This window comes from Strix aluco, chromosome 7 (assembly GCF_031877795.1).
Source record: "Strix aluco isolate bStrAlu1 chromosome 7, bStrAlu1.hap1, whole genome shotgun sequence".
Classification (NCBI taxonomy): domain Eukaryota; kingdom Metazoa; phylum Chordata; class Aves; order Strigiformes; family Strigidae; genus Strix; species Strix aluco.
The window spans coordinates 5061468-5082879 of NC_133937.1; the positions used below are offsets into that span (position 1 = coordinate 5061468).

Sequence of the window (21412 nt, forward strand, 5' to 3'; positions counted from 1 at the left end):
AATCTTTACAAAAACAAACATCCTCAACAACAAAAATTTCAGAAACAAATTACAGCTGTTGATAAAACTACTTACCTGCTTGAATTTTTCTTCAGGTTAGCAGCTCTGCTCTTGTGTATCCTAACATTAATGTCTTCCCCTGTTTATCATCAATCTGCCAGAAGAGGATGACATAGTGTCAGGCATGAGTGTAACCTGAGTGACATTAAAAATGCTGATGACTTTTAAGAATGGGTCATAAAAGAGAAGTCACCAGAAGAATTCTCTAAAGGGCATAAACACTTCAAGGTAAAAAGATGAAGTGACAGCAGTGAGAATGTTAAGATTTGAAGGTGCAAATAATGAACTACTACTGAAGTTCTACTTTCTTTACTAGCTTCTGAGAATTTTATATCAGCAAGTATTTAAAAAAAAAAAAGCTCTACTCATAAAGCTTGTTGATGAATTCTTTCTTTTGTTAGTATATGTCTATGAGATGTTCTGTTTAATTTTGTAATACAAGATTCTTATTGCTTTCCTAACCAGTATGCACTCATGGGGTACACCTCCCTAAATTGCAAGGGTTGACAAAGTACCTTCCTGAAATATCTTGCCTGTATCCAAAAGAAGTAACAGTCCATTTATGCAGTTATCAGATTTTTCTAGTCACTGGTGAAACTCTAGAAACTAGATGACTTTCATCTGTTAGTGTAGTTGCAACACTTTTCTGTGTGAAATGAATAAATGAATTAAGTTTCTGCAGTTGGAGCTACTAAAGCAGTATGATTGCTGTGGTGCTGGGGGAGGCTTTTCCTGAGCAGAATCTCAAAAGAACGTCTGGGGAAAACCACATCAACAGTGACTATAAAGCTTGCTTCAATAACTCACAGAACAGTTGCATTTCCATTAGACACTTAAACATCAGAGTGACTTCTATAAAAATTATGAATTTCCCAGGTATATTAAAATATGTAAAAAGGCTTGAGAGTTGTCTGTTATAAAGGACTTCATATTTTCTGGAAGAAATCTGTCCACCTTTGCTATGTATTCTTTTATTATTGGAAAAAATGCGTATTGTAACAGCCATTTCCCAAATATATAAATGACATCATGATCAAACAGAGCAAAATAAAGTTTTCTCAATGCTGAAGCAAACTTAATTTAAGGAATGTAACCTATTAAAGGAAAAAATGAGTAATTTCTGTTGAAGGCAGTTTGACACAAGCGGGAAGAAAAAACATTCCAGCAAATTTGTTTGGAAATGGGTTCATTTTACTCATGCAAGCATTGCGATCTGTTTGACTGTTTTCTTCATGTTAAAAGACTGACTTTTAAAAAAGGGATTTGTGTACATAGAACACTTGAAACTCAGGTCAAGAAGTATGGGGCGAAAGTTGTATGAGAAACATATGAATAACTGCAGAAATCAGAGAAAAGATGACAGCATTAACTTTCTCACCAGTGTCTGGCATCAGGTATGCTTTCCTTCCTTATACCATGCACCAGCATTCAGAGTGTGGTTTTTTTCAAGAGTTGAGGACAGAAGTTTAACTGAACGCCTCCTGGAAAGCCCTACAACCTGTATTCAACAAAGACATCGCAGAAAACAAAAAAAAATTGCAAAAACTGTTGACAGCTCCAGAGATGATACTGCGTTTGACCTTTCTGACTCTGCAGAAGCTCAACTTTTTCTTTTTTTCAGTACCTACTTCCTGTTCTGATGCATTTTGAAACTTGAATATGAATAAAAATACAATTTTTTTGCTAGATACGAAACTATGATTGTAGACAAAAGAAACGTCGATGTCCTGGCACGAAGCTGAGGTAGCTATTCGAATGCTTTAAGAAACCCGATGCGTTTTACTGCATAGCCGAAGTAAAGCTGTTCAGGTTTCGGTTGCGTGCACCCACAGCTCCAAGCGTTTGTGTTTGTTGGCGCAGGGCACCGACGACCGTTTCTGAGCAGCTGCCGGGGGTGCTACCCGCGGCTGCCCGCCCGGCCACCCGCCCCGCTGCGGCCTGCGGGCCGCTCCGCTCCGGCCCAAGCGAACGGCGAGCACCGGCGGCGGGGCGGCTGCGGGCGGTGCGGCGGGGGGCCGGCCCGCCCCGCCTCTGACGCGATCCGCCGGCGCCGCGGCCCGGCCCGGCGCGGCGCGGAGCGGAGCGGCCCGGCGGCCGCGGCCATGGCTTGGCGCGGCCGGGACCGCAGCGAGGGCGCGGGCCGCCCCGAGCTCCGCCCCTGCGCCGCGGCGGGGGCGCCGCGCGGCACCACGCGCTGCCCGCTCGCCGCCTGAGGGAGCCGCCGCCGCCCGCGCCCGGCCCGGCCCGGCCCGGCCCTGCCCCATGGCTTCCCCGGCGGCGGCGGGGCCCGGCGCCGCGCTGCCCGCGGGCGCGGCGCGCCGCGACTTCTACTGGCTGCGCTCCTTCATCGCCGGAGGTGGGTGCCCCGGCCCGGCGGCGTGCCGTGCCGTGCCGTGCCCCGGTCTCGGCGGGCCTCCCGCGGGAGGCCGGGGTTTGGCGGGGGGCGGGGGGGGAGCCGGGAAGGGCCGGGGGCGGCGCGGCGGAGGTCCCCTCCCTGTCCGTATCCCCGGTAAAGCCGTCTGCGGCAGTATCGTCACCTGGGGGAGCGGGGGGCTCTCCTTCCCCCCTTTTTTCCGCCCGGAGGTGACTGGCCCGTGTGTCGCAGCCCCGGGTAGTCGCCAGTTCCATGTTCGCGGAGCCCCGTCCCTCGCCGCGGAGCTGGGGTCATCCCGTGTCCCCGGACTGTTGCGGCTGCTGCTGTGGAGATTAAGGGGGCGGGGGGCAGCCCAGCAAACACCACCCCGCGTTATTAACCTTTTGGAGAAAAAGCCTCTTTATTCTTCGCGGAGGGTGTTGTCCCGGCTGTCCGGTTTGCCGGCGGGCAGGAAGGTGTTTTGCTTTAATTCAGGTGTTCCCCTCGGGCAGCGCTGGCTGCTGGGGCTCCCCGCCGGAGTAGCGGAGGGTCCGCGGCGGACACGGAGCCCGCTCTGGGGAGAGCAGCGGGGGCTGTTTTCCGCGGAAGGGAAGGAGGAAGCAGGGCGGAAAACTCTTGAGTAACTTTGAAAGCCGCTGCTGTGACTTAAGCAGCTGAGAGATGATGGCTCGGGTTTTTGTAATCGGGAAAAGTAACTAATACATTTCATTAGGGCTTTAGGCGGTTTGTAACACGCTTCTCATAGAGGCTGTTTATTCGTCGTCGGGGCTTTTTCCAGTTCCTGAGTTTCTCCTCCCCTATTCCATTTAAAAATACATTAGAAAAATCCCTTATTTATCTGCTGACGTGAAGAACTTTTGCATCCCATCACTTTTCTGTTTCCCCTCTTGGAAAGGTGTTGCAGGTTGTTGTGCCAAAACAACTACTGCACCACTGGATCGAGTAAAGATTTTGCTGCAAGCTCATAACCACCATTACAAACATCTAGGTAAGATGGCTGCTGCGTGTCTAATTTTTGGTTTTAAATGCAATGTGTATGGTTTGGGTCTGTTGGTTTATTCAACGATGTGGCTGATAAAAAAAGGCGCTAATCAGGCAGAAGGTTGGAGCCGTCTGGTCAGCCTCTGGGCTGCGTTTTGTTAGTGTTTCGAAAGAAAAACAAAGCCCAGTGTGAGCAAGTTGTGGTATTGATTTAGCGATCGAGATGTCCGAACAATCCCCAAAAAGGCACGTAAGAGCCAGGCTTGATCTTCCCCTTAGCGAGGCCAGCAGGAGGTTGGTAATCACAGCTGCAGAGCTTGGGCCATTTATGTAAAAACTGTCACCGCTGGTGACTGCTGCAGTCTGCGACAGCGACTGCCGGCTCCCAGGGGCTGGGGGAACCGCCGCTGCTCGGAGCTTGGTAGCCCTGGCGGGGCTGGTGATGACAAGACGGTGCCCGCCGCATCCCGCAAGGCTCCGGTGCGCTGGCACAGCAGCGTGCTTGATGCCAATGGAAGATGGAAGTGGGTCTGTGCTTGGCGTGAGGTGCCGGCGATCCGTATTCGGCATCTGTGTTGCATCGTGGTGAGAGAATAAACTCCCCGTTGTCACTGTGTTCAGAACCGTTCTCTGTGGGGCTGTAACAGTGCCCTCTTGTGCAGAGTATTTGAGGTATTTTATGCCCTATGTTCTTGAAATATGTCATAACTTCTGTTCTGAAAGTGGGTTACAGTTGGCAAGAAAAAAAAAATAATTCTGAGTTAGTTAATTTTACATGTAATGAAACTTTGAAATTTGTGATTTAGACACTAAAAATAATTTTTTTTAAGGCTGGAAAAATAAATCTTGAAACAAAATTCAGTGGATATATATTCACTTCACGGTACCGAAAAGGGAAACGCAAATAATGTGGCATTTTGGTAACACAGTCATATAAGAATGCACTCAAATCTGTAGTCTAAGGAATGCAGGCTGAAATAATTGGTTTGACCGATACTTTAAATCCTTATTTTCTGTTTACTTTGTATTGTGCCATAACTGGCAATGAAAATCTTATATGCTTCCCTATGTAGGGAGCTAGATAGGGTGCTCATTATTTGGCACGTGTCTGACATCAGTGTATGTTCTTGTTACGTGTAGGCAAGAAAGAAAATGATGTGGATACCTGTAAGTGCAGAGACGTGGTGGATTGGTTCATCGAAGTGCTCACTAAATGTTTTTCCTGCCCTTGCTCTGTGGAGAGTTTGTGCTACATGGGTGTCAGAGCAGGTTTTAAGAAAGAAGAACAGTAACTCATCATTGCAGAGTAGAGAGAAATTCTAATCATGGCCTAAGTATTTTCAGAGGCGTGTAATAAGTGTGAAATCTTAAAAATACATTTATTGTTCTATTCTTAGAACCTCAGAAACTAATTAATACTTGTTTTACTTAGACTTCAAACGAAAGTTTGTCAAGTACTCTTTTTTTTTCTGCTTGAAAGTAAGATGTGTAAGACTTTTTCATGTTCAGCTCTTATATTATTAAGTAGTTCCCTATGGATGAAAACTGTTTAAATGTTACAGATTATTCCTTTACCAAAAAAAGTTGAAAAGTCAATTTGATAGCAATTGTGCGTAACTAATAATATGTTTATAATAAAAGCGTAGGTTTTGCCCAAACTTTGTGTGATCTTGCGTTATTTCCCACCTATTAAAAGGGAATAGGATTGCTTCTTGTTGCAACAGCTCTGGAACAGGAAGTGTGAGATGTGTAAATTGTAAGTAACGAGAGTCTTAAACTTGTTTAGTCCATTTCCTTAGTGATGGCATTTAATCTGTAATTTAGCATGTAACAATATTAGATTTTTTTTCCCATGGTTTTCGATTTTAAAGTATTTGTTTATCTATTTTGAACTGACTGAATCGCAAGTCAACCAGTTTCCTTCCTTCTGTTGCTAGTATTAGCTTCTGTGGGTGGATAGTATCATCTGCAATAGGATTGCGTGCAGTCCAGGCAAGCCACAGGGCCTGAACGCATGAATTCAGAAAGAGGTTCACTGAGGCTGGGAGGTGAGAAAGCTGATAAAACTTAACCTTAAACCTCCTCCGTCTGGCAATGTTTGGGCATGGAAAGTGAGTTTTCCACTCTCCATAGTTACATGAGCAACATGATCCTGTCTTAGTTCTATGCATACTTTCTTATTGTCAGTAATATTTGCTTGATTTTTTTTTTCCTTCCCCTCAGTGTAGTTGTTAAATACCTCTTTTTGTATTGCTGGCAGGAGTGTTTTCTACACTGTGTGCTGTCCCCAAAAAGGAAGGTTACCTTGGGCTGTATAAAGGAAACGGGGCAATGATGATTAGAATCTTTCCATATGGTGCAATTCAGTTTATGGCATTTGACCAATATAAAAAGGTTAGTTGAATTTATTTTGTTTTCTTTTTTTTTTTCCTGCCTACAGTGAATACAGATTCTTTAAGTGATCAAAACTAACACTGAAACTTTGGTGTCTTATTAATTAGCTGCATGTCTTTTCTAAGGTTGCTTAATTTTATCTGAATCTACCCATTAAAAAAGTCAGAGCAACAGTGAAACTTTCTGCAGTGTTGCTTAAGGAAAAAAATTCTCACCAATTTTTGTACCTTTGTATTGTTGAGAATAATACTTTTTTTAGGAAAGAAAAAGGTAGTCTAAAGTCTGCTGCTATTTGTATTGCTATAAGGTAGCCCTTTGTGAATAATGTAGGAACAAAATGTAAAATGGAACCTCTTTATTATTTTGTGTTGGGAGTCTTAGTACTTGATGGATGGAATAACTTAAACTTGAAAGTCTCTCTGGATATGACTGTTATATTTGACCTGGCAAATGACTATGTCAGGCTCTAGAGAAAAATGACCTGGAAGAGAAAATGCTTATTTCAGGGTCCCACAAGATTTGTGGATTCCTTTCTGCTCTCATGCATTTAGTCTTTCATAATAAATACATAATAAATCCCTGTAACAGCTTTGGAGGTCAGGTGTTAGTATGAACATGTTTTTAAACATTGCTTATGTGTGATCAGAAATACCACTTTACTGTTAGTGATGAGTAATTCCGTGTTTGAAAGTTGAGTTTTAGTACGCAGTGAAGTAACTTGCATGATCTTTATTGAAGACAGTGAAACTGAAATTATGATTCCTTTCCCTAAAGAGCGAATTTCAGAGGGCTGATACAAAGAAGTAACTTCAATGAGTTTCATATGTTCTGAGTTTTTTTGTGGTGTAATCATAAATGCTGTTGATCTATGCTTGTTTTATGTTGTGTTGAATAAAAGACTGCATGCCATGCTTTATAATTAAATGGTTTATGAATCTGCAAATTTCAAGAAACAATTTAGCATCGTAGCAGCTTCTTTTATCTATTAATTGTCATCAAATATTCAAGATGTTTTGCTGGAATATGTAAAAGGAAAAAAACCAGTTCTTAAAGAAGGAAGATCAATTCTTGATCTTCTTTATAGCAGAAACTGCTTCTTAGTCTCAGTTATTTGATAAAAGCCTGGAAACTAATTTCTAACTTCCTTCCAGAACGTAATGTAACTTAGGAAGTTCTTGCTCTCAAAAATACCTTCATAGGAGTATGTTTCACATGCTGTGCATGGAAGAAAAATTTACTCTTAAATGTGTCAGCTTTCAACTTTGCTCCGTGTCCTTTGCTCTCTATCATGCTACAAGGACACCATTCAGTTTGCCTTGTTTGACACACATTAAAGATAACTAAATAAACAATTAATCTAGTTTCTGAAGTAAACAGTACAAATACTTTCAACTAATCATTTTGCCTTGTTAGTAGAACTCTAGCACTTCCGTTTTTTTAATAAGGAAGTGGTAACAGTAGCAATGTTCAGAAAATTCTTTTAATTGTAATTAAGGGCTCTGGTTTGAATTTGCAGTGTTACAAACTTCTTGGAAACAGCTACAGAGTTTGCACTAATGTGCTAATAAACTGCGTGATGTATTTCCCTATATTTTCTAGTATACGACTATTGTAAATGTTCTGTATTTTGTAGGTAATAAAGAAGCAACTTGGGATTTCAGGGCATGTGCATCGATTAATGGCTGGATCCATGGCAGGTATGGTTTTGTACTTGGATTTCAGATGCCCCTTTTGCTGAAAAGTTAATATTTGTTTAGAGGATGATTTGATGTGTTTTCAGGTCAAACTGTTGCAAATTTGTATTAAGCAAAAATACTAGTAAATGGTTAATGTAACAAGTAGTTGCCTAATTGAAAACTGTTTGTCTAAGAGTATTCTTTAAAACATATTTGTTGAAGCACTGAATTCTGTGCAATGTTGTAAAGCACAGTTTTTCTAGTGTTTATTATGGCTTTTAAAAAATAAAGAACCCAGAGTCATCAAGGTGAAGTATGAAGATGCAGGTTTTAGCAGAATTGGTTCATGAGCCCGTCTGCCTTTGCTACTAGGCTGAACATAAGCCCATAGAAATAGAGAGAACTGCAGCTCCTTAAATGGGTGGATTCTTTGGATTTGCCAGAAATGTCTAGACTGTTCAACATCCAACGCAGGATTGTCATGATACTCTTTAGCTCATATGTACGAATGTCAAAACCCATCATTTATCAATTAGTGCAATAGCAGTAGAAAAACCCATTTGTAAACTGCCAGTATATAGTATGATTATACATTTCTGTTTTCCTCTTGCTAGTTATTCAGCCAAAAGTAGCTAAGAAAAAACAGGGAAAGGTAAGTAATAGTGGACTGATTGTCAATTGAGGTGGTTCTTCACGTCCTTTTACTTTGTAAGACAGGCTTAATACCATCTAGTGACAGTCCTTAAGTAGTTATGACACGAGTGTTAATATTTAGCTTCTTTTGGAATAAAAATACTGGGGTTTGTTAATACTACCTTTAGTTAAACTAGGAAGACCTCATAAAAGTATTTTGGCTTTGCATGTGATCAGAGGAAAAGGAAAGAGAATAAAATTAAACGGTTCAAAGATCCTAAAAACTAGCAAACCCCATTTTGGCAAGATATGTTCCAGAACTTGGCTGGCTTTCTATCTGAAAGAAGTGGAAAAAATACATAATTTTTTTCCCCTTTTTTTCTTTCTTTCTTTCTTTACCCCCAGCTTTAACTGTACTAAAGAACACTATATTTTTTTATTTTTTTTTTCCCCCAAAAGCTTATTATTAGCTTTTTCAGGAGCCTTGTCAGAGACCTGGAACCTGACTTGTGAGGCACTGTGAAAACATTGAATAATCAGCTTAACTTCGTCAGTGTTGGGCATGCTGGGATTCTTTGTGTAGATAAATTAATAGCATCTGGCATCGTTTTAAGCACCTTACTGGTTAAATCTGTTTTGTGTGGTTAGAGTAACAGAAATAAAATAAATATACAGTACTATCTGGAAAGCACAATCAAATGAAATGCTTTGTGTGGTGCATTTAAGTACAGTATACTCCATAGTCTGGTATTGAGAACCTCAAAACTGAGTAGATGAGCTAGACTTAGGTGGGCAGTGAAATGAATATAGCAGTCAGGTATAGTAATAGCATCACACACGAGTGTCTTACTATTTGTTTACTAGGTGGCATTAACTGCTTTTTGGGATATTTATTAGATCAATAAGGGTGGGGGGGTTTATATTGAGTATGCCAAGAAGATACAGAGGAGGAAGGAGGCACTAAGAAGAGCGTCGAGTTTGAAATCTGATACAGAAGTTCTTTAGATTTGCAAACAAAAGAAGAAGAGACTTTTAAAAGCAATTGGTAAAAACTGCTTTAACTCCTGTTGCTTAGTCTCTTGCTGGCTCTAACAAGGGGTATTATTCTGTTTCTTCCAAGTTTAAATGACTAAAGGAGATGGTGTGCTGCATGCACCCCAATGTTGATGGAGAGGGGTCTTCACAGTTTTCTGGAACCCAATATTACACAGTTGAAAATGCATAACCCTTGTTTCCCTTTCCTTTTTGTCCCCTCTACACCATCTAGCCACACAGCTGTCTGTTTTCACTTCTGTGTATGCTACTGATACTTAAATCTTGCTTATGTCAGTGTTTCCAACATTACTAGCAGTCAACAGACCTGAATCAGCTTCAGAGTGGTGGGAAACATTTGAGTATCTTCTGTAACCGATAAACAGGATCAAAAGCATATCCACAGGGAAAAACAAGGCAATGAGGATGGGGGTAGTGGAGTGAGAGAAAAGAAAAACCTATTGTAATGCATATATTTCAGGAGGCCAAGTTAAAGTTACTGTGGAAACTTTAACTCTGGATTTCCTGAGTCTTGTGTGATTCAAATTTCAGTTGTAACACCTCATTAACAAATAAATGGTGTATAACTTCTTTTAAGGAAAGGCAGAGCTGGGGAGAAGATAGAAAAATCATAGAGGTTATCGGGGTTTAGGAAACAAAATGATCAAATAGCACCTGTATCATATGATGGTTTTGCAATTCTAAATGTTTTTTTAGTTTTCTATTTGAAAAATCTCAATTAAAACACAGAAATATGTATTTCATCCCCTGCGCTTGATTAACTTAAAAATAAAAAAAGCCAAAAAGGATTAGATGCTATCTAGAACAAACTCAAGTTCCATGAACCTAATACAGAAAGCGTGGTTTTGGTTTTATCTTTTTACTTTTACTTTTTAGTAAAAACGATTGGAAAATAGTATTGATCTAGGAGGATACTGACTGTCTCAACTTTAAATAGTATGTAATTAACAGTTAAAAGGTTGACTCAAATAGGTAAAAGAATCTGTGCTGTTTATTTCCTCAGGTGCAATTCAGAAACAGAATTATATATTGAATGTCTAGAAATGTTAGGACTTGTAAATTAGGCAGCTCTTTGTCATCAGCTATTTCTCTGTATGTATAGTTCCTGAAGCTTTGTTTTGTTCAGAAGATGCCTCCTTGATGAATTAGTCTTTATGCTAGTGAAGGAACGTGTTTCCTGCAGTTCAAGGCTGTGACTTGTGCTTATCAGCTTTTGAACTGTATACCTCTGATCACCTAGTAGTACTTAATTTGATCTCATAGTTATTGATAAACTACAAAGAGCATGATACACAAGTTTTTATGACTTCTGTATCAGATATGTTTGCAGTTCCTGACCTTTGTAAATGTAGCTCACTTGGGGTTTTTCTTGCTCCAGATGTTTGGGGTTGTTTTTGTTCTCAAAGAAAAGAGTATTACTAAGGATGGAGGAATAGTAGGGAAATTGGGAGACAGAGATAAGTCCCTCTACAGCTAATCTCATTGTTAACTCCCAAAGCCTGGGAAGCAAATCGAGGACAGTCTAATTCCTGTTGTGCTTCATTGACGCTAAGTCTCAGTAAGGGTCTGTGTAACCCAGTATCTTGTCCCCAAGAGTGGTCAAAGGTGCTTGAGGACAATATGGTAAGTGAAGAATGGTCTTTCCTTGACTTCTGAGTCAGCATTTGCAATGAAAAAGTCTGCTGTTCTTGAAGAAGTCGTTCCTTAAAGGAGGTAGGAGCTACATTGCCCTGTTATGATTATTTCAGATGAGACACTGGGAATTGCAGTATGTATCTCTTAACTGTTGAGATACTTCCAATTTTGACCTGTTTAACCAACCATGGGAGAGATTTTTGGCCCAACTTTCATTATTTGGTATAGACTTTGCTTCCTCAAGACAAGGAATTGGCCTTAAGATGCTGTGGTCTGACTTCTGATAACTCACACTGTTTAGGGAGCTAGAGAGAATGTTATTAATTTTGTAGACTTCACCACAATGACTGTGTCCCAAAGCTGGCCGCTATTTCTCCTAGAAAAGATAGTGGGTCTTCTGAGCCCCGAAGGAAATCTTGATCCCTTGTATGTACATTTTGCTTATGTGAACAGTAAGGAGTAATATACCTCTCCCAGTTGCTTCAAGAAAGCATCTTTTGGGGATGATGTTGGGAATTCCATTTTTTTCAGAATTCATGGCTAGAGGATTTTAAGAAAAAGTGAAAAAAGAAAAAAAAGATCCTATTTAAATCCTTACTACATATGGTTTCTTTCAGTTCTGTTTGATTTTTTTTTTTTTCAATTGTACTATTTTTGGGCTGTGTTCACCAGCTAGTGCATTCACCAAGCTCCTGGTTGGTCTGTTTGCTAATCTTTGTTCAGAGAATATTCCTGGAAACGTATTAGTGCATGATTGGAAAGAGAAGGGGGATAAAGTTGTCTGGTTTCTGAAGTGGGATGACTTTTCTGTGAACTCTTAAGCTCTGTAAAGCTTTTTCCCCTCTTTTTTATTTTATTTTTTCTAAACTGCTTGAATTCATCCATTTTACAATATTTCTGGACATCTCAGGCAATCCATTAGGAAAAGGCTGTAGTCTGAGGGATTGTCTTTAATGATGTAGGTCAGTGGAAAGTCCTGAAGTTGCTTTGGTGTTTTGCAGCTTCCAACTTTTGAACCCTATGGGTGAGACAACATCAGAAATCAACTGCAGATGTGTGCTTTTTGTTCAGAGGAGTCGTCCAAAATCTCTTGACAGAAATGTTTTTGTCTTCTAAAATAAATTACTGGTAGGCTACTCCAGAAGGCCACAAACTTTACTCTTGATTAACGGTTGACCAGTGTCAGCTTTTTGGATAGCTCACTTAGGGTGTTAATACTTTTTTTTTCTCCCCATCCAATCATGATATCTTATGTCAAATCACTCAGCTTACTAAGGTTGCTTTTTTTTCTCTCCAGACATAAAAGTTACCAGGACCTTGTTTGCCGGAGTTGTTGTGTTGTGTTTGGGTTTTGTTGTTGGTTTTGTTTTGTTTTGTTTTTCCCCTCTGTGGTGGTTTTCTCTTGACCTTGTGGAAAGGAGGGGAAATGATACACCTACAAAAAGAGATATTGTTAAGAGACTATTAAAACTTAAGAGGAAGTGGCAATTTCCTGCCAGCATAAAAAGTGTGCTTGTCTTCTGTAGGACCGATTTTTAAGGGTGATGTTTAGCTAAATCAGAGCACCTGGTAGAAAACAGTATCAGTCATGAGTTTGCTCCTTTTCCTAGTATTTTTTTTCCAAGTGATGGTGGTATACCACCAAAAAATGATCTCTAGTAAAGAGTTTTAACTATTCCCTCCCAATAATTTGTAAGCAGCTGAGTGATTTACCTCAAAAACTAGCAGTAGGAAAGATTTTGTTACTCAGGTAACTGTTAGAGGAGTTGTTCTCTGTACTGGAATTCTGTTTCCAAAGTTACAAGTTGGTCAGTATGGAACCAGTTTTGAAGCAGTTCATAACTGAATGAATCCTAATATTTGATTTTTTTTTTTTGGCATCTTAAGTCTAGAAATAACTTTTTTGGTCAGAGTTTTGAAACAGAAGTGCTGGTGTAACATGAACTATTAAAATACAGTAATGCAATGCAGTTAAGTACTCCTCATCAGTACAATCCTGACTTTATTTTCATAGAACCATAGACTGGTTTGGGTTGGAAGGGACCCTAAAGCTCATCTAGTCCCAACCCCCTGCCATGGGCAGGGACACCTTCCACTAGCCCAGGTTGCTCAAAGCCCCGTCCAACCTGGCCTTGAACCCTTCCAGGGAGGGGGCAGCCACAGCTTCTCTGGGCAACCTGTGCCAGTGTCTCACCACCCCCAAGGAAGAATTTCTTCCTTATATTGAATCTAAATCTGCCCTCTTTCAGTTTAAAACCGTTACCTTACTTCTTGTCCTATTTTAAATGTCATTAGAATATATTTAGTATTTTCAGATGTAGTAGATAAATACATGTATCTATATCCAGTAAATCACATCAAATTCTGACAAAGCCTTTTGAAATTAAACATGTAAATTTGGTGGTTTGGTTTAAATTTATTTTTTTTTAAGATATGTAGGATTAAGTTTCATGGTTGCAATCCAGTAAAGCTGATGCACTTGACTAGCCTGTTACTTATGAGCCATGGACTTAAATAAGATTGCTCATGTGAATACAGTTAGGCTTATAAATCTCTGGAAAATCAAGGCCTAGGTGTGCAGCTTCAGTGAACACCAAGTATAAACATAAATCCTTCATGTGTTGCTGAAGTTACTGTTCCTATTTGCTGATTATGAGTGACTTTAAGTGTTTCTTTAACAAAATAATTTGTATATGCTATTATATTCACTGCCACAAAAGGAAATTCTGACTTTTCAAAATAATCCTAGAATCAGATAAGGTGTAGGTGAGTTTTGTTTGCTTGTTTTGTTTTTGTTTTTAATAAAGGTATTACAGCAGTGATTTGTACTTACCCTCTTGATATGGTTAGAGTTCGTCTGGCGTTCCAAGTAAAAGGGGAACACAAGTACATGGGGATTATCCATGCATTCAAGATGATTTACACAAAGGTATTTTTTCTTTTAATCTTCAGTCCTGTCAAAGCAAAATATGCTCTTTAAACAATGTTGCACTGCATTGAAAATAGTAGCCTGGTGGAAAATAACATGACTTCAGTGCGTGCACATTGAGTTTTTTAATGTAAAAATTTATCTGGATGCTTCCTTCTACTTAGGCTGCTAAGATGTAGCTAAGACTCATGTAAGTGGGAGGTTGAAAACAGCAGAGAGAAGTTGCTTTTCAAGAACAAGTAGTAATGATACAAGAACTTTGGGGAGGAGGGATATGTATAATGCAGAATGTCTCCTAGATTATGATGTTGGATGTAGATTGTTCTCCTTTATTTTCACTTTTTTATCTCCTATGGAGCCAGGCAGTTGTCCCCTCAGTCTTCAGGCACAAGAAACGGATGTTAGCTCCTTGGTGCTAGATGATGCTAGTCAGATTGCTGTCATGTGAATCTGTATGAACAACCATGTTCATACAGATTCTTGTTAAGACATTTGGTGTATTTCTTGCCACAAATGTACCTGTATTTTTCTTTCAAAGGAAGGTGGTTTTAGTGGATTCTACAGAGGGCTGACGCCAACTGTTGTAGGAATGGCGCCATATGCGGGTAAGTTAACACCAGGACGTGGCAGTCCTTTGGCAGTGATGTGCTCTACATAATATATTTACACAGTTAATTGGCTCCTGTTAAAATCAGTAATTCTGTTTTTTACTCAATGGAATGGGGAGGCCAGTAGATGCATTTGCAACTCTTCAATCTTAATCTAGAATCGCTCAATGTGTGTTAAAGCATCTTCAATAGGCAAAGCCTAGCTTTTCTGAATCTTGGAGTTGAGGAGGAGAGAGGTAAAGTAGTGGTTCTTTCTCTTCTGCTTCCCAGTTTTCCCACAATAAAGCATGTAGGATATTTCTCTCAAACAGGTAGATCCATGAGAGAGCAGAGCACTCTATAGACGGGAGTTGTAGAGCCTCTGTATTGGCTCCATCTCCTGGTGACTTTTATGTCAATCCTTAAACAAGCTAAAGCAGTGGGTGAGGTGGGATGGAGGAACATCAGAACTGCCCAGCTAGACTACACTCATATTTAAAAGATGAAAGATGTTCTTCAGTTAAAAATATCATAGGAGTTACTCTTAACAGCAATCCAGTAATTTAAAACCTGCGGTCTAGTTTATTTAAAGCATTCTTTTAATGTTAATTATAAACACTAATTCACTTGGACAGAAGTTACTGTAGAAGTTTAAACTATTATTTGTCTATTTCTTTCTGCTTAAGAAAAATCTTCTAAAAGAATTGGAAAATAGTTTCATTTTGTAATTGCAGTTTTCTGTTTATGATAATGATGCATCGACAAATAGTTTGCCTTTTTATGAAAGTACATAAAATTAAATTTCCTTTTAGGTTTTTCATTTTTTACCTTTGGTACCTTAAAGAGCATTGGACTTGCTCAAGCACCTAACTTGCTTGGACGGCCTTCATTAGATAATCCTGATGTCTTAGTTTTGAAAACACATGTAAATCTGCTGTGTGGTGGCATAGCTGGAGCAATAGCTCAGACGATATCGTAAGTTTGGGTATTGTGTTGGTTTTTTGTTCTTTTGTTTTTTCTATATAGCTGTTCATTCTAAAGAAACTTATGAGAATATAGTTGTATGTAAGTCTAGTTATTAGGTTATTAAATCAGGTTAATCAGACACTGGAATTCACTTATTACCTATTGTTTCGTTTACTAAATATCTATTTAATCTTCAGGGTCTTTAAAGGTATATGCATTGAGTCGATTAAACAAATTCAGACAAATCTCCTAAAATCAGTTGGAATCTTGTTTGGTAAGCTATGAAATTTTGACCACGAATATAATTTGCAGAATTTTATTATTGCAGTTTATTTTCAAAACAATGTAACCTGTGAAGCCATAGAATTAAAAACAAAACCCCAAAAGTCTTAGATATTGTATTTGGCATTCATTTTTTTATTACTTTGCCTGCTTTCTCCATTCTCATGCTGTCCTTGTCATATTTTATTTTGTCCATAAAATAAATGAGTTTAATGGACTAATACAGCATCAATTTTTCACTAAATCGCTGCATTACAAATGTCATTTTCTATTAATCCTTAAATTGTTAATTTTATTTTTGATTCAGGTGTGTTCTCCCTCCAGCGTTTTACAGACTGTTTTGTAGTCTCATCTGATCTTCATGTGTCTTCCTTACTCTTGCCAAATGGAATATATTAAAGAGATCTGATTTGCTGGTTTTGGTTGTATAGGGGAAGTCTCCCTTTCTGGAGAACTTTCAGCTGTGTTGAGAATCTGAGCTGGATTCCTGACTCACAGAAAAGGGAGCTTGGAGGTTGCACATGGACTTCTTTGTGTTCTTTTTTAAACTATATTCGTATAGTGATCACACATCTGGTTGAACTGCTGTTCAAATATCTCCTCTGTAGATATCCTCTTGATGTAACTCGTAGGCGAATGCAGTTAGGAGCAGTTCTCCCAGACTCTGAAAAGTGCCTGTAAGTATTTTCTTTTCATCCATAGTAACTGAATTCTTAGACCTCTTGAGCAAAGTTAAATTCTTAGTTTTAAAGTTTTAAAAAACCTAAACAAAGCCCAGACTGCTATGTTGTTGATTTCTTTGTTCTTTTAATGAGTAAGTTTCCACTCAGACAAAAGCTGCTCTTACCACTCTGAGGTTAACAAAAACCCCCTGAAGTCACAATGGCACTTTTGTTACGAACTTTTGTTACTAATACTGCATTTGTATTAGTAACATATTTTTTTTTTTTGTATTTTAACTCTACTTGCAATGTCTTTCTTTAACATCAGCAGGATCCCTAAGAGATAGACTGCATGCTTCTACTGAAGTGAAATGTTTCAAAGTGTTTTTTAACATCGCAGAATTTGTTCCATAAGATGATTTTGCATAATACTGTTCCATTTGACTTTTCTTGCATTTACAGTAATGTCCCACACCCCACACGTAGTTGGGGTTCCTCCAGTAGTAGAGGAAGTACCATAATATCCTTAAAATCATAGTATTAAATCGGCTCTCATCTTGAAAAACTTTCTGAATTTCAAATTGCCTCAACCAAAGGCAGTTCTATGTTGGTTACTTTCAATCTTGTGGAATTGTGCATGTCTGAATCCAGTGTGATTCAGTGTGAACCTTCTGGTGGCAAATTGGATCTTACTAACAGTAGTGACCTTCCATAAACAACCTAGATGTTGCTTACTGTGAAAGTTGCTGTTCTATTTTCCTTAGCAGCCTTAACAGTTTTTTTGTTTGCCTATTTTCCACTCCAGATATTTTTAAAAATAAAAATGTGTTAATTGTTCTTGGGGTTTTACTTTCTGCATTTGTGAGAACTATTTTACAGACTTTAGGGTTCCCAATTTAACAATATTGTTGTGACTGTATTTGAGAGCTGCGCCTTGAAGGAGAGTAGACATATATGTCTTTAGAGGATGAGAGGATGAAACAAGTAGGAAATTTTGAAGCTTTGAGGCATATGGAAGGTGTTCTCAAAGAGCAGTGTCTTTAATAGCTTGGAAATATTGAGCATCTTAGAGATTCTTACATTGCTTTGCATTTAGTGTCCACTCAGTTTCAATGTAAGTATGTGAGGAAAATCGTTCTTGCATATACACTGCAAATTCTGCTTTTATTAAAGTCAGATATTATATACTTAAATTCTAGCATTTCTCTTTTGAGAGAAAATACTAGGTCTTTGTCATGGTGGAGGAAGATACACACATACAGAGCTAAACGTAAATTTTATATGCAGAGCTTTAGAAGGACGGGTGGTATGATCAAGTGTTCAAAGAAGGAGAATGGGATAGAAGCCTAAATACTGATCTTTAATGCAAGGAATGTGTGCTGCATTGGGCAAATTATGTTTCTGTTACTCTGTGCTATGTTTGTAAGAAGAATTGATGCTTCCCAACTCCTTCCTGCCAGATAGGCAATAGAATATGCATAGCCATTCTGATGTAAAATGTATTAATGTGACTTTTTGGGCAGGTATTTTCAGACTGAAACTTCTTCAGATGGGATCGCACTGTCCGTTTCCAATTCCCAGCCTCGTGGCTCAGATCACTTGCAGAAGCTCAGACTGTCTTCTGGGTCCCAAAAAAACTATAATGCTTTGCTATATGGAGTCCCATGGGTTTTTCTCCATAGATCTCTTAAGAACTAAGTAAAACAGTGTCTTGTATTTAAAGAAAGTGATTTTTGACTATTGAATATGTGTATCCAATAGTGATTTCAGTTCTTATTTTTCCAGTACAATGGTGCAGACACTGAAATACGTGTATCAACAACATGGAATACGAAGAGGATTATACCGTGGTTTATCTCTAAATTATATTCGTTGTATTCCTTCCCAGGCTGTGGCTTTTACCACATACGAACTTATGAAACAATTCTTGCACCTCAACTAATTTTTTTAGAAGACTTTCCTGTAAAACTACACTATCAGTCCTCAAATTATATTGGTGAGGAAATTACTTGAAGTTTAAAAAAAAAAAAAAAAAGCAAGCTATCTGTTACTGTGGAACTGCTGTTGTCTGACATTTTTATTTGCCAAAATGTGGTTAATTTCCTGGAGTCAAACCAGGAGACAGATCAAAATAAACATTAGTTAGCTATAAACATTTTTTTGTACTTGATCTTCTAGGCTTCATTAGATTAATGTTAAGAATTACACAGTTTTAAAATTACACCCACATTTTATACGGGTTTCAAGCTGTTAGTTATTTAGCTTTATCACCATTCCAGGAGTTACACACATGGTTATACTGCTTTTTAAGCTAGTAGTTAGACATCTGTTCTTCTTTAAAAATTAAATTGAATAAACTGATTTGAACAAAATGCAATGATTTTCATATTCAAATACTTGCCAGCTCTGTAGAAGCTGAACTCAGCAGACCATGACTTACGCATCTTTTCATTCTTTTTTTGTACAAGTTTTCTGTATGCAAGAACAATGCATATATCTTCAGATTGGTACATATGAAAGTCTCTTCAACCATTTCAGTACAAAATGACAAAGATGTATTTAACATTATTAGAAATTTTGCAATTTGGAAACCAGTTTCTTGGCATACATTCTGTTATAAAAAATGCTGTATCTATACAAATAAAACCAGGGGGAACTTTTACTAGTGCTAGAAAAGATCTCCTCAAGGCAATTAGTATGGGTCTAACCTTAAAAGGCATTTCTGTACCTTTTCTGTGGAGCTGAATGTTCTCAATTCAGTTTATTAAAGACTGAGTATTTTATGTACTTTCTAGTACTAGCTTGTGTAAACAGGTTTGTCCCTACCTTAAAACATGGTGACAAACAAGACTGCATGCTGCTGCATTTACTTATTTAGGCATATGGACCATATTCAACCTCTCGTGCAAGAAAAGAAAATGAAGATTGTATTGGAGTCTGTAGATGTGTGTATGTACTGTTTCTGAAGTATGGTATGCAATAGACTATTACATGTTTTCCTCCTCTTACGATTCCTTTTATAGAGGGAATTATTTTCCAGACTTGTTTATACATGATTTGCATTGGTACTCTTGATTTTACTCACTTGATTCAGGAAACTGTAAAGCATTTACTTTAAGTGATGTAAGTTATTTATTTATTGTAAATATTTTAGCAGTGTCTTTTAAGAATTGGTAATGGTTATATTAAGTGGTGGATGGTAAGATTGATTTGGTTAGTTTGGACAAATTAGACAAACTGGCTTTTGAGTTATATATTCAATACCAACTTTTGTGGCTCAATTTTTTTTTTTTCCAGTTTCTTAAAAGTGTGTATTTCTTTCATATTTAACAATGCAGCTATGGACGGAGAATGAGACGTATTTGAATTTATTTTATTAAAAATTTTGAACTAATGTCTCTGTGTGATTTGTATGTGTTGCAGCCAGAAAGAATGCATCTTTCTGGAATTATCTGTATGTTTGCCCTTGTAGGTAAATCTGCAGAACATCATCATTCTTAATTAAGAGACAACAAATAAGATTTTTCATCTGATCTTTAGTTTCACTTAAAGGAAAACTAGCCAATATCATAACAAATTTTTTATCTTTTAAAGTCCTTGCAGTACAGCTCAATCCATGGTATTAAAAAAAGAGATGTGCAGTTTTTCTTTCCTTGTATTGTTCTACTGTGTGAGCAAATAAGCATCTTCTCAGGTGCCAGTTCTTTGCCATGTTAATGCTGTTAAGGATGTTTAAATTTAGAGTTTTGCATCTTAATTTTACTAAAAGTGATATATTTGAGGAACTCAAACAGGTTTGAGCTGTGTCATGAAAAGCAGTTCTTATGCAGAATAAAGCAGAATCCAGCATATTCACTCTTGAGAGGAATAGAGCAGTAAAAAGTGTCCCCTAAATAATTGAGTAAGATACTGAATGTGAAAACCAGACCTACTGGATGAAACTGTGCTGTTTTTCAGGATTAGTTTTTCAAAATAAAATTTAAAAGTGTATGAATAATTTTAAAGTTGGAAGCGTTTTAATACTTTTGAGCGAGGTCTATGAAAGAAAAGTACTTTTCTCCAGGGGCTAGATGGGAGGAGACTGGAGTTTCTAATATTTTTTTTTTTAGTAGCTATTTCTAACTCGGGAAAGCTTATTCAGGTATTTCTTCTTCTGTTAGAACATAGAATTTATTTAGAATATCTGACTACCAGAGTGGAAACATGGGATTTAATTGTAAATCCTCTTTCTTTCTCCAGTGACAGCTCTATGAAAACTGGGCTTATTTTCATTTTGAACTGAGGGGTTTATTCCCTTGTTTTTTCCTTGTCTGTCTCTTCAGTATTTTCAGTGTACTGAACAAGCCGCATCTAATTTTAGCCAGTAAAAAGTATGAGATTAGGCTCCAGCCAAGTTCATTTTTATGACCTAATCATATACTTTCTAATTATTTTTTTCTGTTTACTTTTTCGTCAAACGGAAGGGGCCTGAATATCTGTTTTTGACTTTATATCTAAAAATTTATATCATAATAATCTCATAACTAATAGTTGTATCCAGTGAAGGAAGTAGTTTGTGAAGAACTGACTTATGTAGCCTCAGATAATATTTTTAAACTCTCTTAAACCCACATCTTCCCAATGCAGTTTGACATAAAGGTAGAAAAGAATTCTGGCACCATTTTAGGACTCCTTCAGGTGAGAGAGTCTCATACGGGCTTATTCATGATACGTCTTGAAAATCTCAGCCTCGGGGGCTTTGTTTTCAGTGATTAAACATTGCGTCTTTAAAATCACCCCCTTACTTCATCTCCACATCCGTATAATTGAAAATTTTGCCTGCTGTAACTAAGGCACTTAGACCAATAGTGCAGTTTGCAGTCATTACACAGAAAAGTTTTTGTGTATTTGAACCACTTTTTTTTTACACTGATTAATTCCAATGTCTCTTATTTATTTCACTACTAATATTCTCCAGATGTTTTTTTTGTTGCTCATTTCAATGAGGTGGACAAATTCTATGGACACTCTTCAAATTCCTCCCCTCCTTTCCTGAAAAAGGAGCATGAAAGGCACTTGTTACAGGCCACCTTCTATGTTTGCAACTCAGAACAACTCTATTTGTCCAATTCAAACAGGTATAAAAGGAAAGATCTCCGTGCTTGGTCCCTAACTGTGTTTTCATTCTGTGCAGTTAGTGT

The 21412-nt window shown here is 38.3% G+C and overlaps 2 protein-coding genes across 7 annotated transcripts in view; one reads left to right on the forward strand and one right to left on the reverse strand.

The window, feature by feature from the left end:
* TET1 (tet methylcytosine dioxygenase 1) overlaps positions 1-1946 on the reverse strand; it is an 88741-nt gene extending 86795 nt beyond the window's left edge. Inside the window, exons 1-3 of one of the 2 annotated variants that reach the window (XM_074830280.1) lie at positions 1685-1946; positions 1439-1558; positions 76-154 (exon numbers count right to left, since the gene is read on the reverse strand). The gene's annotated coding sequence lies outside the window, so the exon portion shown is untranslated. Of the gene's footprint in view, positions 1-75; positions 155-1438 lie in introns of both variants that reach the window. The other variant, XM_074830281.1, reaches the window with a different exon arrangement.
* A 350-nt stretch (positions 1947-2296) lies between these two features.
* Positions 2297-19626, forward strand: SLC25A16 (solute carrier family 25 member 16). Of its 5 annotated transcripts, none has more exons than XR_012623928.1 (9): positions 2297-2416; positions 3330-3422; positions 5676-5809; positions 7443-7506; positions 13614-13735; positions 14274-14340; positions 15135-15297; positions 15878-16247; positions 18018-18096. XR_012623928.1 is itself a non-coding variant. In XM_074830282.1 (9 exons), the coding sequence occupies exons 1-9, from the start codon at positions 2323-2325 to the stop codon at positions 18172-18174; spliced, it is 963 nt and encodes a 320-aa protein (XP_074686383.1). In that variant the 5' UTR covers positions 2297-2322; the 3' UTR covers positions 18175-19626. The 5 variants fall into 5 exon arrangements, 4 of the variants coding, with proteins under 4 accessions (XP_074686383.1, XP_074686384.1, XP_074686386.1 ...); XM_074830282.1 differs by having other exon boundaries at positions 16179-16247; positions 18018-19626; XM_074830285.1 differs by lacking the exon at positions 2297-2416 and adding an exon at positions 5112-5171 and having other exon boundaries at positions 3354-3422; positions 16179-16247; positions 18018-19626.
* Positions 19627-21412: the final 1786 nt, after the last annotated feature.

Coding starts and splice junctions, on each gene's coding strand:
- SLC25A16 (XM_074830282.1), top strand. CDS start 2,323: ATGGCTTCCCCGGCGGCGGCGGGGCCCGGCGCCGCGCTGCCCGCGGGC. Junction 7,507..13,613: donor AATGGCTGGATCCATGGCAG/GTATGGTTTTGT, acceptor TTTTTAATAAAG/GTATTACAGCAGTGATTTGT. Junction 15,298..16,178: donor GCAATAGCTCAGACGATATC/GTAAGTTTGGGT, acceptor TCTCCTCTGTAG/ATATCCTCTTGATGTAACTC.